This window comes from Centruroides sculpturatus, unplaced genomic scaffold (assembly GCF_000671375.1).
Source record: "Centruroides sculpturatus isolate CEXI.00-Female unplaced genomic scaffold, Cexi_2.0 scaffold1747, whole genome shotgun sequence".
NCBI classification, from domain to species: Eukaryota; Metazoa; Arthropoda; class Arachnida; order Scorpiones; family Buthidae; genus Centruroides; species Centruroides sculpturatus.
In genome coordinates this window covers 112,333-125,729 of record NW_019385890.1, presented here as the reverse complement: position 1 = coordinate 125,729, position 13,397 = coordinate 112,333, and the positions used below count along the sequence as shown (strand labels likewise).

At 28.2% G+C, this 13,397-nt stretch overlaps 1 protein-coding gene across 1 annotated transcript in view; it reads right to left on the bottom strand.

Annotated features, from left to right (window-relative positions):
* Positions 1–225: 225 nt before the first annotated feature.
* Positions 226–13,397, bottom strand: part of LOC111612427 (TOG array regulator of axonemal microtubules protein 1-like) — a 68,259-nt gene continuing 55,087 nt past the window's right edge. Inside the window, exons 5-7 of the mRNA XM_023353639.1 lie at positions 4,235–4,482; positions 3,994–4,133; positions 226–759 (exon numbers count right to left, since the gene is read on the bottom strand). Of these exons, the coding sequence (XP_023209407.1) occupies positions 439–759; positions 3,994–4,133; positions 4,235–4,482 (709 nt within the window). The 3' untranslated portion in view covers positions 226–438. The remainder of the gene's footprint in view (positions 760–3,993; positions 4,134–4,234; positions 4,483–13,397) is intronic.

The window sequence follows — 13,397 nt, the reverse complement described above, 5'->3', positions numbered from 1 at the left end:
AACCTACTTTTGGTGAAGGCCATCTTTCAACAAGCAGACAATACTGTCTGGTAATTGTCCATTTCTGATATCTGATATGTTCTTGACAAGAAAGAGGTACATAGAAGCATTAATGATAATATTTTAAATGGTAAAAGTAAAAATACAGTTATTAAAGACCAACTGATACTAAATCCAAAACAAGAACCAGGTAATAAAATACAGATAGCAATATATTAAAAAAAAATAAAAGTAATTTATTATAAATGCTACAATATAAATATATTCATATTTAAAGAAAAAGAAAATAATTAGTAATATAATAAAAACTGTTATTTAGCTGTTACATTTTTCCTAAAACAGAACTTTATTTTTAGTCACCTATATGCATACTGGCAGTAATTTTTTTAGAAAAAGAGCACTGATTATAATTATTTTATATACATAATGGAAAAAAGTTTAACCTTGATGATTTTCAAAATTTTCAGCTTCCTGTCCAGTTTTATTAGCATCTTCTTCTTTCTCATCAATATTGTTTATTTTATTGGGTAAGATATCTATATCATTGATAACTTTATTTGCTATGTTATTATTCTGAACTTCTTGCATTCGTTGTTGCCTCTCCCGTTCATCCTGTAATCTTCTTTCTAACATCTGTTTTCTTTCCAGTCGACTCTTTTCTCGAATCGCTTTCCTTTCTTCAGCTTCTTTCAAAATTTCTTGTTGACGTTTTAAAAGCCTATCTCTTGTAATTTTTGAAATTGATATATTTGAATGATCCTAGAAGAGCATAAACAACACTGTATAAAATAATATCCTGAAATCTAATAATATATGTAAACTTAATAACTGCTATTCATAAAAATGCAAACTTCTTTATCAATAGTGAATATTTTGTAAATATAATAAAACCTGTGTAAACTAGAAATGCATGTACAGTAATACCCTGAACTTACGCGATAGGTGGGACTGAGCGATAACTGCGTAAGTCGGGGTATAATTTCGCAATTTGTGTAAAATCCAAGTCGGATGTATGTAAGCTAATAAATGTTCTCGTTAATCTCATCTTGTCTTTTGATTCGTTCACGGTTACAAGAAATCACCACATAAAGTCTCTTGAGTCTCCATAGATATAACAAACACAGAAATAAATAACACAAAATAAATTGGAGCTATGTGTCGATTCCGCGCGACATGTCCAAACATGTAAGCTGAACAATAGTGTGGGGGAGTGAGTAATCAAAAGTTGTATGGCGCTCAAACAAAAGACGAATCGACGAGATTTGAAAATCGCGTAACTCTGGGTTCGCGTAAGTCGAGGTATTACTGTACTGAATATTGTATCTTTATGTTAAAATGTTGCCAAATCTGGCAACTTTTTAACATAAAAAAATGACTCTATTCTGAAAACCATTTTCCATTTAGGCAGAGTTCTATTTTATTCAGGTTCTGTCTTGGACAAGTTTTACTGTATCATTTACTTTCATTGAATTTCAGTCTATCTGACAAAAAAATTTATATTTAATACTTAATATTCATTTAATTGAATTATATTGAAAAGGCTAATCTATTTGATAAGGCTGACAGTTATTTATTAAGTTAATATAAAAAAGAAAGTTTTTAACAATATAAATTTGATCGGAAGTTTTGAAGTTTTAATGAAATATTCATATTTTTCAGATTAGAAACAACAAAATAAACACACAATAACCAACATATTTACAATATTGAACTTTTATGCATCTATTTTTTTATTTTATATTTTTTTAAATTATAGCATGCAAATGTAATTATTTCTTCTTTAGAAACAAAAATAAACATGGAAGCTAACTGAATTCATAAGTTTGTGTTTAACTAATCAAATTACTTATTTCATAATGCTTTCTTTAATTAATCGTTAAAAAAAGATATATACATAGGAGCTAAAATGTGGAAGCTAACTAAATGAATTCAGTTAGCTTCCACATTTTAGTTTTATTTTTAATTTTAGTCCTTATATTATGGCTAGCAATTTAGAATGTAATTGTGATATTGAAAATTTATTTTAAAAAAGTTTTGACTCGAGACCATATAATGAAAAAGAAAACATTATTAAAAGAGAAAGACCAATGCCTAGATTAAATATAAATACGTCAACATAAAAATTTGTTTGACGTTTTCACGATAAAATTTATGAAGACATAAAATGGCTTTGTGGTTGCATAAAAGTGCAAAATTTGTTGGCCTTGCCTACTTGAAAATAAAATTAGTATGTGGAATAAGAAGGCTTTGATGATCTAAATAATTTGAGTAAAGCTGGCAAAAGACATGAAAATTGTAAATCTTGATTCTTTCGTAAAATTGAAGCAATTTGGAAATCAAAATAGAATAGAATTTAACATTAGTAAACAATATAAAATAAACATTGAAAATTATAACAAGATAGTTATGGCTAATAGATCTATTATATTTAAATTAGTAGATGTTATCGAAGCAAGAATTGGCGTTTAGAGGGCGTAGGGAATCTATTAAATCTAATATAACAGAGTTACTTATATTGAACTTGCTTATTTATTAAGTGCATTAGATAATCTATTAATTAAAAATACATTTAGAGAAGTCTACAATTTTTACTGGCTTATCGAACAAATGAATACGAATGGACCCTAGACCATCACTGACTGATTGCCCCTGAAGTTGGCTTCTTACAGAAACACATCTTACCTATCATCAAATGTCACGGCACGCCACTGTATGTAAATAATTTTTTTATGACTATTATGATATATATTACAATATAAAAATGAGTTGCTAAGAACAAATATTTAAATGTTTAGTAAATTAGATTACTCTGACTGATAAATTTTTAAGTTTTCAAAACAAGTAAAGAAATAGTAAAAATATGCTTTATAGAAGATTTCATTACTATTTCAAAAAATTAAAGTTGTTTTCTGTCAGAATCAATAAACCAAACTAATTATTGATTATATCCTATAACCAAACATCCCAAAGCCTGATGCATTGATACTAAACAATTAATTACAGTGATCATTTGGTTTAGTAATTATTGATTACTAGCTGTTACCTGCAACTTCACCCATGCAGATTTTGCAAGCAAACCCCATTTAAATTCAGTATTTCAACAACCATAGTAATTGTTATATAACACCCACCGCTGAGAATGATGAGAATTGCTGCGAATCAAATGAACTGTTTTCAATTTGATCAATTTTCTGGAACGTTTACAATCGTTCTCTAATCGAACCAAAATGCAATAACAAATTCAAATTTAAAATGGTTCAAACATTTGGTTAAAAAATCGAAATATATGAAAATATTTATAACAATTTCTGAAATGTTATCAATTTAATTCACCTAAGTACTCAATAAAGACTAAACGTAGTTGAAAACAAAAAATAGCATCTAAAATAGTACAGTAGAAGCTGTTCTTCAGGTTAAGCCTTAGTCCTCTTCCTCTCCCCCCACAGGGGGAATTTCAGAAAATCCCTTCTTAGTGTGAATTTTCATGATGTACCCTAACCGTGTACCGAGTTTCACCTCTTTAGGTTCAGCGGTTTGCTCTGGGCAATGATGAATCAGTCAATCACTCAATCACTCAGTCAGGACAAGTAATTTTATCTATTTAGATGTGAGAACCTGGAGCCCATTGACCTATTTTACCCCACATTTAAAAGGGAGATTTATTTTAGTTTTTGTTTTAATTATTAAAAGATATTGAAAAAATTATTTGTTTAAAAAGAGACCATTCACTTCTCTTTTACTTTCAAATTTGGTTAAAGAGGGAAATAAAACTTCCTTCTGTTTTTGCCAAGATTAGATCATTTCCTGTGATGAAGTTAATTATCTTACGTGTTATTGACACATTTGATGTCAGGAGTTTGGGTCTTTTCTGATCTTCGTCATCATGAGTTCTCACAATCAGTTTGGTTTTAACAGAATAAATTAAATAAATAAAAAAATAATAGAATAAACTTTAAAAAATTATATATTAAAAATAAATATAGAAAAACTTACCCCATATACTTCTGGTAATACATCATGAGCACCTTGCCATAACTCCGTAGGAATTCCATCATTTGCTTCAATACCTTTGACAGACCATGAAGATGAATTATTTGCAGATGGAGGTATTTTAATAATGTTTTCTACTGGCTCTATAATGAACACATTGATTTGGAAATTATTAAACTATTTAATATTTTAATAAAATAAATATTTTAGTATGACATATAAATTTAAGGAAATAAAAACTAACCAATCATTTCAACTTTAATTTCATCTTTCTTATTTAATTCTTCTATATCGTTATCAGCCACTGCAACTACATTGCCAGAAGAATGGAACAAATGTGTTCCAACATTTCCCATTTTTGATGGGAAAGTGGATTCATTCAAATCATCAATATTAGTAATTATAGTACTTTGATTATCAGCTGGTGATGGTGATTCATCAAATATTAACTTATTTTGAAATGAAGAGTCAGGATCGGGTGATATTTTTTTGCTGAAATAAATAATCAAAATTAATATCTTCGCAATAAAAAAAAATTACATTCCAAACAAATGTTTTCAACTCCTTTAATGGACTATTTAATTTAAAGACAGTCCATTTAATAGGCCATCTTTCAGTTATAAGACAAAAAATCCTAAAATAGATTTTAAATATGTAACAACAAATAATGAATGAAAAATACTAACTTTTTCCTAATGATAAATAGTCTAGTTAGCTTCACCTTTGTTTATATTTTTGAAAAATATTATTATTTATTTGCAAAAAACTTATTTATATCAATTATAATCACAGACACAAAGCATTTGATAAAACCAAGTAACTAAGCAACATATAACATACAATATTAAAGCATTCTGGAAATAAAGCTAGGTTATTGGCCAACAGATCCTAAATAATAAAATGAAAAATAAAGCTTTCATGTTAACAAAATGATTCTATATTAAAAATGAAATTGTATAGTTTTTATCTGTTAATTTCTGAATGATAAATTCAAATAAAATTAATATATCTATTTATATTTGAAAAATACCAGTAATAAATTTAACCTTTTCTAATTATTGATGAAGCAAAATAAATTAATAAATTCAAAGTGTAAAACACTTTTTACTCACATTTATTAATATTTTAAAATAATTTAAATTTTTAAATGATATTAATAAGAGGTATCTGTAAAGTTCCTGAACTGAAACTGAAAAATTATTGCACGTGAATAGTGGCAACACGGCATTGCAGTTAGTGTGCTAGCTGGTTTTTGACAGATTGTTTCTGTGCACCACATTATCAGGGATGACAGTACTATGGAGGTCCTTTGGAGACTGCACAATTTCCCAAAATTTGTGGCCACCATGATCTTCAGACATGACATTTTTTGATTTCTCTCTGTGGGATATATTGAAGAACAGAGCATACAGAAATAATTCACATAGATCAGGGGAGTGAACCATCTTAACTTTGTATGCCAAAATCACTAACTTTACAATGCAAAATTTTCTAACATGCAAAGCTAAATTTTTCGGAATATATTACATTATTTAGTGTCTTCTATGGCATGTCTACATGACCAAATTTCTTGAATGTAGAACTTGTATTTAAGCTATTGTCGCTGATAATGTAGACAAAATAATTTGTTCTTTCAAAGTTCTTGAATTCAAAAATTTTGAAGTAGAATGCTGTTCTATTAGATCTAAGAACTTAAAACGATCCAGATTTTGAAAGGAGTGCAAAAGCAAGATGAAGCGTTTTGTATGTGATCTCTTGCTATCAACATTTGCTTAAGAAAAGAGAAAGAGAGCAACAAATGAAACTGCATGACTTTATCATAAAAAACAAGAATTTCAGAAGAGCCAGGACCTTCATCACAAAATGAACTTTACATTTCTGTATGCATATGTTTATATTATTTAACATATTATGCATTTTAATATAAAAATAATTTTAAATTAAAGTGAAATCTGTTTATTTTTGGTCGTGTGTTTCCTTTTCCCTATTTACTCCGTGTTAAAATGGCATTGTTTAATGCTGTTTCATTTAGCGCTTTGTCATCTAGGAATGCATCCCTGCATTAAGTTGGGTCTTACTGTATTGCTAAAACTACCTTCAACATATATTTATTCTTAAGTTTAACATAAAAATTTTCCTTTATTTAGAAATTGACATTATTATCATCATTTATCATCAGCTTTTATTCCATTTTCTCCATTAGGGTTTCTCATTTCCCAGTCTTTTGCTTGTCCCGGGATTCAGGGATAAAAGTGAACTATTTCCCGGGATCTCAGGATAGAATCAATTATTTTTAAGGTATACAAAATATCTTGAAATCAAATGATATAATTATTTTCCATTTTTTAAAGTAATTTTAAAGTTCTGTAACCTCCAAAATCATATTAATAATGCTGTGTAAGGTCTATAGGCCTATAATAAAAATTACCTTTAAATAACGTAGAAATTTTCACAAATAGAAAAAAATTAATTAAAGTTTGCTGGAAACTGCATACAACAACAACAAAAAAAATGTTTTGAATTGAGTTAAAAATTAAAAAAATGAACTTCTAATTTAGAAGGTAATTTTCGTTTTTTAAATAAAATATAATACAAAATATTGCAAACTTTTATAAGATTTTAAAAAGCAAAGATGGTCAATACTCCGATAACTCACTCTAATTCTTATTTTAGTAATGAAAAGTCTTGCCACCGAGAATGCCCTTTCCGATTCAATTGATGTGATTGGAATAGTGTTTAATGCATTTAAGAGAAGACAGATATTATGTGTTTTTTCACCTGTAGCCTGGAAGATTTCGAGTTCGTTTTCGAGATTGTAGTACTTCTTTCGCTCTCTAGTATTCTTGATTTGTCTACCTTGGCTGCTTTAATAGCGGCATCAAGCTTAGAGCTCGATAATTCGGCAATTCATTTGGCTTTAATAATCAGGTTTATGAAGAAAAACTTCATACTTGCAGACTTTGTACTCGTTTGTATCCTTGCCCAATTTGCACAATCTGGCGTCAGGCATTTATTGAAGCTACTGGGCATGGTTAAAACTCAAGACAGCGTAAGCACAATTATTCCAGATATTACAGGTTCCGACAAGTAAAGAATTTTTATAGTCCTGCCACAAATAAGCTATATATTGATTATTGACCATTTGTGACATGATATAACGAGCAAAAATAAATATAAAAAAAACTAATAGGTAAGTTTAAAATTAATAAATACAAATGTATTCTGACAGTGAATGAGATAATTATGCTTTTTATTTGCAAAATTTCTTAACCTTAACACAAAATAAGAAAAAAAGTGAATTTTTAAGAAATTTGCAGGATTTCCCGGGATAAGAAAAATTTCCCGTGTTAAAAAAACAGCTGGGATCCCGTTTGAGAAACACTATTCTCCATATTATCTATTTAAACTGTATATTTTTAAAAGCTAATTTTTTACATTAAGAACTAATGAAGTTACAAATTAAATTTTACAAAAATATGAATGTAGGAGAAAACATCATTTTGATTTTCTTTTTATATATGCAGCAGTAACAAAAATCTCTCCCCAGCTAATTATTTAAAAAAAAAATAATAGAGCAATCACTGCAGACCTTTTACTGATGCATATTATGTTGAACATGTGATAAACAATGGTAGGAATTTCTGCTCCCCTCCAGCTCTTCTATTGGAGAAGGCTGCTGCAATCTCAAACTCCTAATGAAAACAGGGAAACTTTGTCAATTATGTATGAAAAAACATACTATTGCCTTTAAGTGAATTTTAAAATATCAGATGAGATCCTGTTACAGACTGTTAAATAAGATAAGTAAATGTTTCACTGCACAACATACAAAAGGTAACCAAAGTCCAAGGTTGTTGGTTCAGTGTCCAAGGCAACAACCTTGGATACTGAACCAACAACCTTGACAATGAAGCAATGAGCCTGAAGAGGAATTGGAAAATACTTACCAATCCAAAGTGCTTTGTTTAAATAGATGAATAAAATAAACTGTTTTAATCCTGGTCTCTATTTATTGCAGATAATTAAGAAAAACATGATATAGATCACTAATCAAACTATTGAAAGAAGAAACTTTTATTCAGTTTTATAAATGCTTACTTTATTATTATTATTATTATTAATTATAACTACATAAATAAGAAGAATATTATAATTTTCAGCTGTTTAGTAATTGACAACTGTTTTTCATTCACTTTACACTTTTAATCTATTGCTTAAAATTTTTTCTCTATGTAATTTATTAGAAATCTGTAATTCCTTATTGCATAACAAAGTCTCTTATCAAAAAGTAAAATCTGCAGAAACATATTAAAATTTATTCATAAATACCTAAACATTTTCTGCTTATTTTAATTTATTCACGAAAGAGGCCATGTCAAAATATGAGAAATTTATTTAGAATAAAAATAAATTTAAGCAAAAAAATTCTATGTTAATTTATTAGTAATAATTAATCAATAACGGAAAATTTGTTTTTATTTTTATATATTATCTTTGAAAGAAGTCGTGTAAAAAACACAGAAATACTTAGAAAACTAATAAATTTTAATTTCTTTTCTGTGAATCTAAATTATTTCTAAATCTGGTAAATTAAAAAGTCACTTCAAAATTATCTAATTAGAAATTAGTATGATACTTTATACAATTATTATTATTCTCTGAATTTCCAATTTGCTTAAGAGAATATGATTCATCATTTTCTATGTATGACAATTAACATATTTCTGAGGTATGAACTGTGTTAAGGTGATTCAATCATTTTCAGCATCTATATCATACCCAATTTCAGAATAAGATGAATGAGTCATCCATTCACACAGTATTTTTCTAATAAAACAAACCCCAAAATTTCAGATAACAAGCATTTACTAACAATTTGAAATTTAGATATATTATAATATGACATTTTTAACTGCAAATATATTATAGAAATTATTTTTTACTAAATCCAAGAATGATATATAAGAAAATTATTATATTTTCATACAATAACTGAAAAGGCTAATAAATTTATTAGAACAAATTTCTAAAAATTATTTTACTAATAATAATTATTTTCTATATTTTGAACAAATGAATATTGATTAGTTGTATTAATTATATTTATTTATAATTTAAAATTTTATAATTAGATTGTGTTTCTATTAATAATTTAATAGAAACACAATCTAAATAAATTATATATCTGATAATAAATAAACCATATAATTATATTATAAATTATTTTTTCAGAATACAACAGTTTAGGACTAAATAAAAACTTTATTATTATTTTTTAATAATAATTCTTTATTAAAAATCGTGTAATTTAGATCTAACAGATTTTTCCCATAGGATTATTGGAAAAAATTTAGTAGTCTTATTGATTAAATTTGAAATTCAAATTTCATGTCTATATAGTGGATTATATATCCTGTTACATGCATTCAATCATATTCATTAGAAGCTGGTATTTACTTTATTACACAAGGTCATTTCTATATATTGATCAATAACAAACCAATGGAAAATTCACATTTGTCTTAATGCATTTAATAATATTTCTAATCCATATGAAATTGGAATTTAAAATTAAATCAATAAAACTGATATTATTGGAAAACTATAGTCTGAATTTCTATAATAAAATGAACATTTTATTATAGACTTTTTTTACATTATTTATTTATTTTATTATATAATGTAATTTTTCCATAAACAAGAAAACAATAAACAAAGTATGTTTTTATTAAAATAAATTTTTTCTTAGAAATGAAAAAATTAAAAATTTCCGGCAGATTGTCGATCTACAGATAAAAACTTCTAATTTCAACAAAACAATAGTTTTAAAAACATTGATAATTTTAACTATAAACAGTTAAATTATATAAGAAAGTGGGGATAATTTGCAAACATTTAACTATATTAAAAAGATATATATATAGCTAAAATTTCTCCAGTATTCTTCAATATATAATAATAATAAATAATGTGATAAAAAACATACGAAAATAATTGAAATAAAAAATATTTTAGTAACAGTTTGAGTAATATATTTTATGGCATACTAGCAGACCCCCCCACGCATTGTTGTGGCTCAAAATGTATCTATTATAAATGTATAACACTTCCCCCGTGAAGGGGAAATTTTTCAAAAAATTTCTTCTTAGTGTACATTCTCTTGACGTACCCTATTAAAACGCAATCATAAAACGCAAAAACCCGCATCTAAAATAATATAATAGAAGCCAAGTTCTTCATGGTAAGCCTTAATTCTGTCCCTCTCCCCCGCGGGGGAATATCTAAAAATCCCTTCTTAGTGTACATTCTCATGACGTACCCTATTAAAACGCAATCAAACATGCAAAAACCCGCATCTAAAATAGTATAAATAGAAGCAGAGTTTTTTACCGTAAGCCTTAAACCTAACCATCTCCCTTTAGTGGGTTGAATTTTGACATGTATATTATATAAAAACATGTGCGTATTCGAATGCAGCGTTGTATCAAAATTTCAAAGGAATCAGTAGGAACAAATGAACATTACATTTTTATTTATATAAACAGATAGAAGATGATCTGCTTTAGTTCATTTTCACAGAAAAGTGTAATGCCTCACAGAAAAGCAAACTTAGGGCGTCATACTCGTAGCCCCATCTGTTGGACATAAAAGCCTTAACCTAGATTATATATTTTAATTTATATGAATGTTTAACAGAATAATAAACAGCCTATGTCCACTCTGAGGTGCCATTCTAAATATTGGTGAAAAAATTTTTGAAATCGGATGAGTAGTTTCGGAGATTACCTGCTGCAAACAAACTTACATACATATATACATACATACAAACATTACCTCTTTATAATATTAGTATAGATAAGATCAACATTTGTAAAAAAAAAGACAAATATATGAGTTTGCAATTTCCCACAGGCTAACAAATTTCTCAAAAGGCATTCAATAGGCTATAAATAACCTCTACCTAGCCCAACTTGTGGAAAAAAGTTATTGTTTAATCAAATATATTATTATTATTATTGCTATAACTAAGCAGCAATTGCATAAATTCATGTTGAATATTTTAATTGTAAATGACTTTTTTTAAACTTCTCTTTTTCTCTAATAAATAAAAGTTGCATTCTAATTTAATTTTTTAAAAATCAGAATACCAGTACAGTAAAAAAAATCTGGGGTCAAGTATCAAGGGCATGCGATGGCTTAAATACACTAAATATTTTCCCCCCTAAATATGGGGTCTTCCAAAATGAATGCTACCATTTTAAATTACTGTAATTATATTATTATAAAATAAAATAAATAACTCTTCAAACCTTTAACCGGAGTGCTTCTATTTTTTTTTTTTTTAGAATTGCAGAATTGCAAACGTTTTCGTCGCCCCTCCTGGGCACTTTTTCAGGCTATAATGAATGGGCCTTTAATATTCAAATAAACATTCGATATGAATCTCTTCCGAATTCTATCCTTTAAAATCGTTCCGAAGTTGTGTTGCGCATCTCATAGAAATTCATATCGAATGTTTATTTGAATATTAAAGGCCCATTCGTTATAGCCTGAAGAAGTGCCCAGGAGGGGCGACGAAAACGTTTGCAATTCTGCAATTCTAAAAAAAAAAAAAAATAGAAGCACTCCGGTTAAAGGTTTGAAGAGTTATTTATTTTATTTTATTTAAACACCGGTGTGTAGAGAGATTGTATTATATTATTATCTGAGAAGTATGCAATGTACACCAATCAATACAGTAACTGTCCAAGTTTCATCTGTCATTTGCATTCAAATGTCATGTTTATTATTTTTAGGAAGCACCATAAATAAAAAATTGCTCCACAAAGGCAAAAGTGAAAGTAAAAAAGTGAAAACCTTTTGTGAAAATGAGGTGAGAATGGATATGCTGTTGCAAGTATAGGAAGAATTTGAGTATTGGTTGGATATGTCTTGTATGACATGAGGTGTATACATTGAAAAATTGTAATGGGCAAATGTAAAACTTGGCCAGTTTTCCGATGTTTTAATGTACAGTACATTACAATAATTTAAAATGGTAGCATCCTTTTTGAAAGACCCTGTATTTTATGCTAAATGGTGTGTATCTTATATGTTGTAAAATACAATAATTACTTTTGGAATTTTTCAAACATTAAGGTTAATACTGTATTAATTACAATTATTTTATTCTTATAGTTTCTGAAAATAACTCTGAAAGTTTTCATATTGACTTAAGCTCAATAGAAGAGATAAGTTTAAATTATTCTATAAAAATTGAATTTTTACAAGAAAGCAAATGTTTTCATCTGTGTTTAATGGGCATATCTGTGTTTAATCAGGCTAACTGACCCTCAGTTTGATTGCAGCTGTTAAAACAACCAGTTTGAACTGAAAAGTTACTTTGAATAGGTGATTGCCATCCACATGTTAAAAGAGGGGTGATGTAAGAGAGGGAGAGAGTGTTGTAAGATTAAACTTTGTAAAAGTCATGGAAGTCAATCTATGAAGTTTAATCTTACAACCCTTTCCCCCTCTTACATCACCCCTTTTAACATGTGGGTTCACCTATTCAAAGTAACTTTTCAGTTCAAACTGGTTGTTTTAACAGCTGTATTCAAACTGCAAGGGTCAGTTAGCCTGAAAATGCCCATTAAACATGGATGAAAATGTTTGCTTTCTTGTAATTTCTTCTTGCTGGATATTGGTTATATGTGCAGTGTTTATTAAACAAAATGTATGGGGTCATGACCTAGTGGTATAAACTTTCATAGATGGGTATAAACTTTCCGTCCCATTCTAATGATCCCTACCAGTACAAAATGGCTGCCTTCCGTGCCCTTATCCAAAGGGCCTTTCTCTATTGCAGTAATGTGTTGGATAGGCAAAAAGAATTTAATAGAATATTGCATATTGCCAGATCTCTAGGGTTCAAAGAAGATATGATAACAACATTGGTCAGAAAATACAAAACAAATAAAACTAAAATGCAAAACAACGGTTTCGGCAAAATCACGAAGTTCACGTATGATAGAAAGAGAAAAGCCATCATGAAAGAAATCTCAGCCCGCAAAGAGTCCAGGTTAGTTTTCAAGAGAGCTCCTAATCTGTACAGATTATTAAGGAATGACAAAGACAGCATAGATAAAGAAAAAAGAGCAGGTGTATACAAAATTCCATATGAAAATCGTGAACTAGACATTAATAAAAATTATATTGGTGTCACTAACAGAAATTTAGGAGTCAGATTAAAAGAACACAAGTACAATATCAGTAAGGGATCTAACGCCACAATACTATCGCAAATGGCGCAAGTTGAGGGCTCAATCGTCAAATGGGACGAAGCAAGTATTATTAAACCAGTACATTCACCAACTTTGGCGATTTGCGCAGAAAAGATTGAAATATACAGGAGCAGATTACATGAT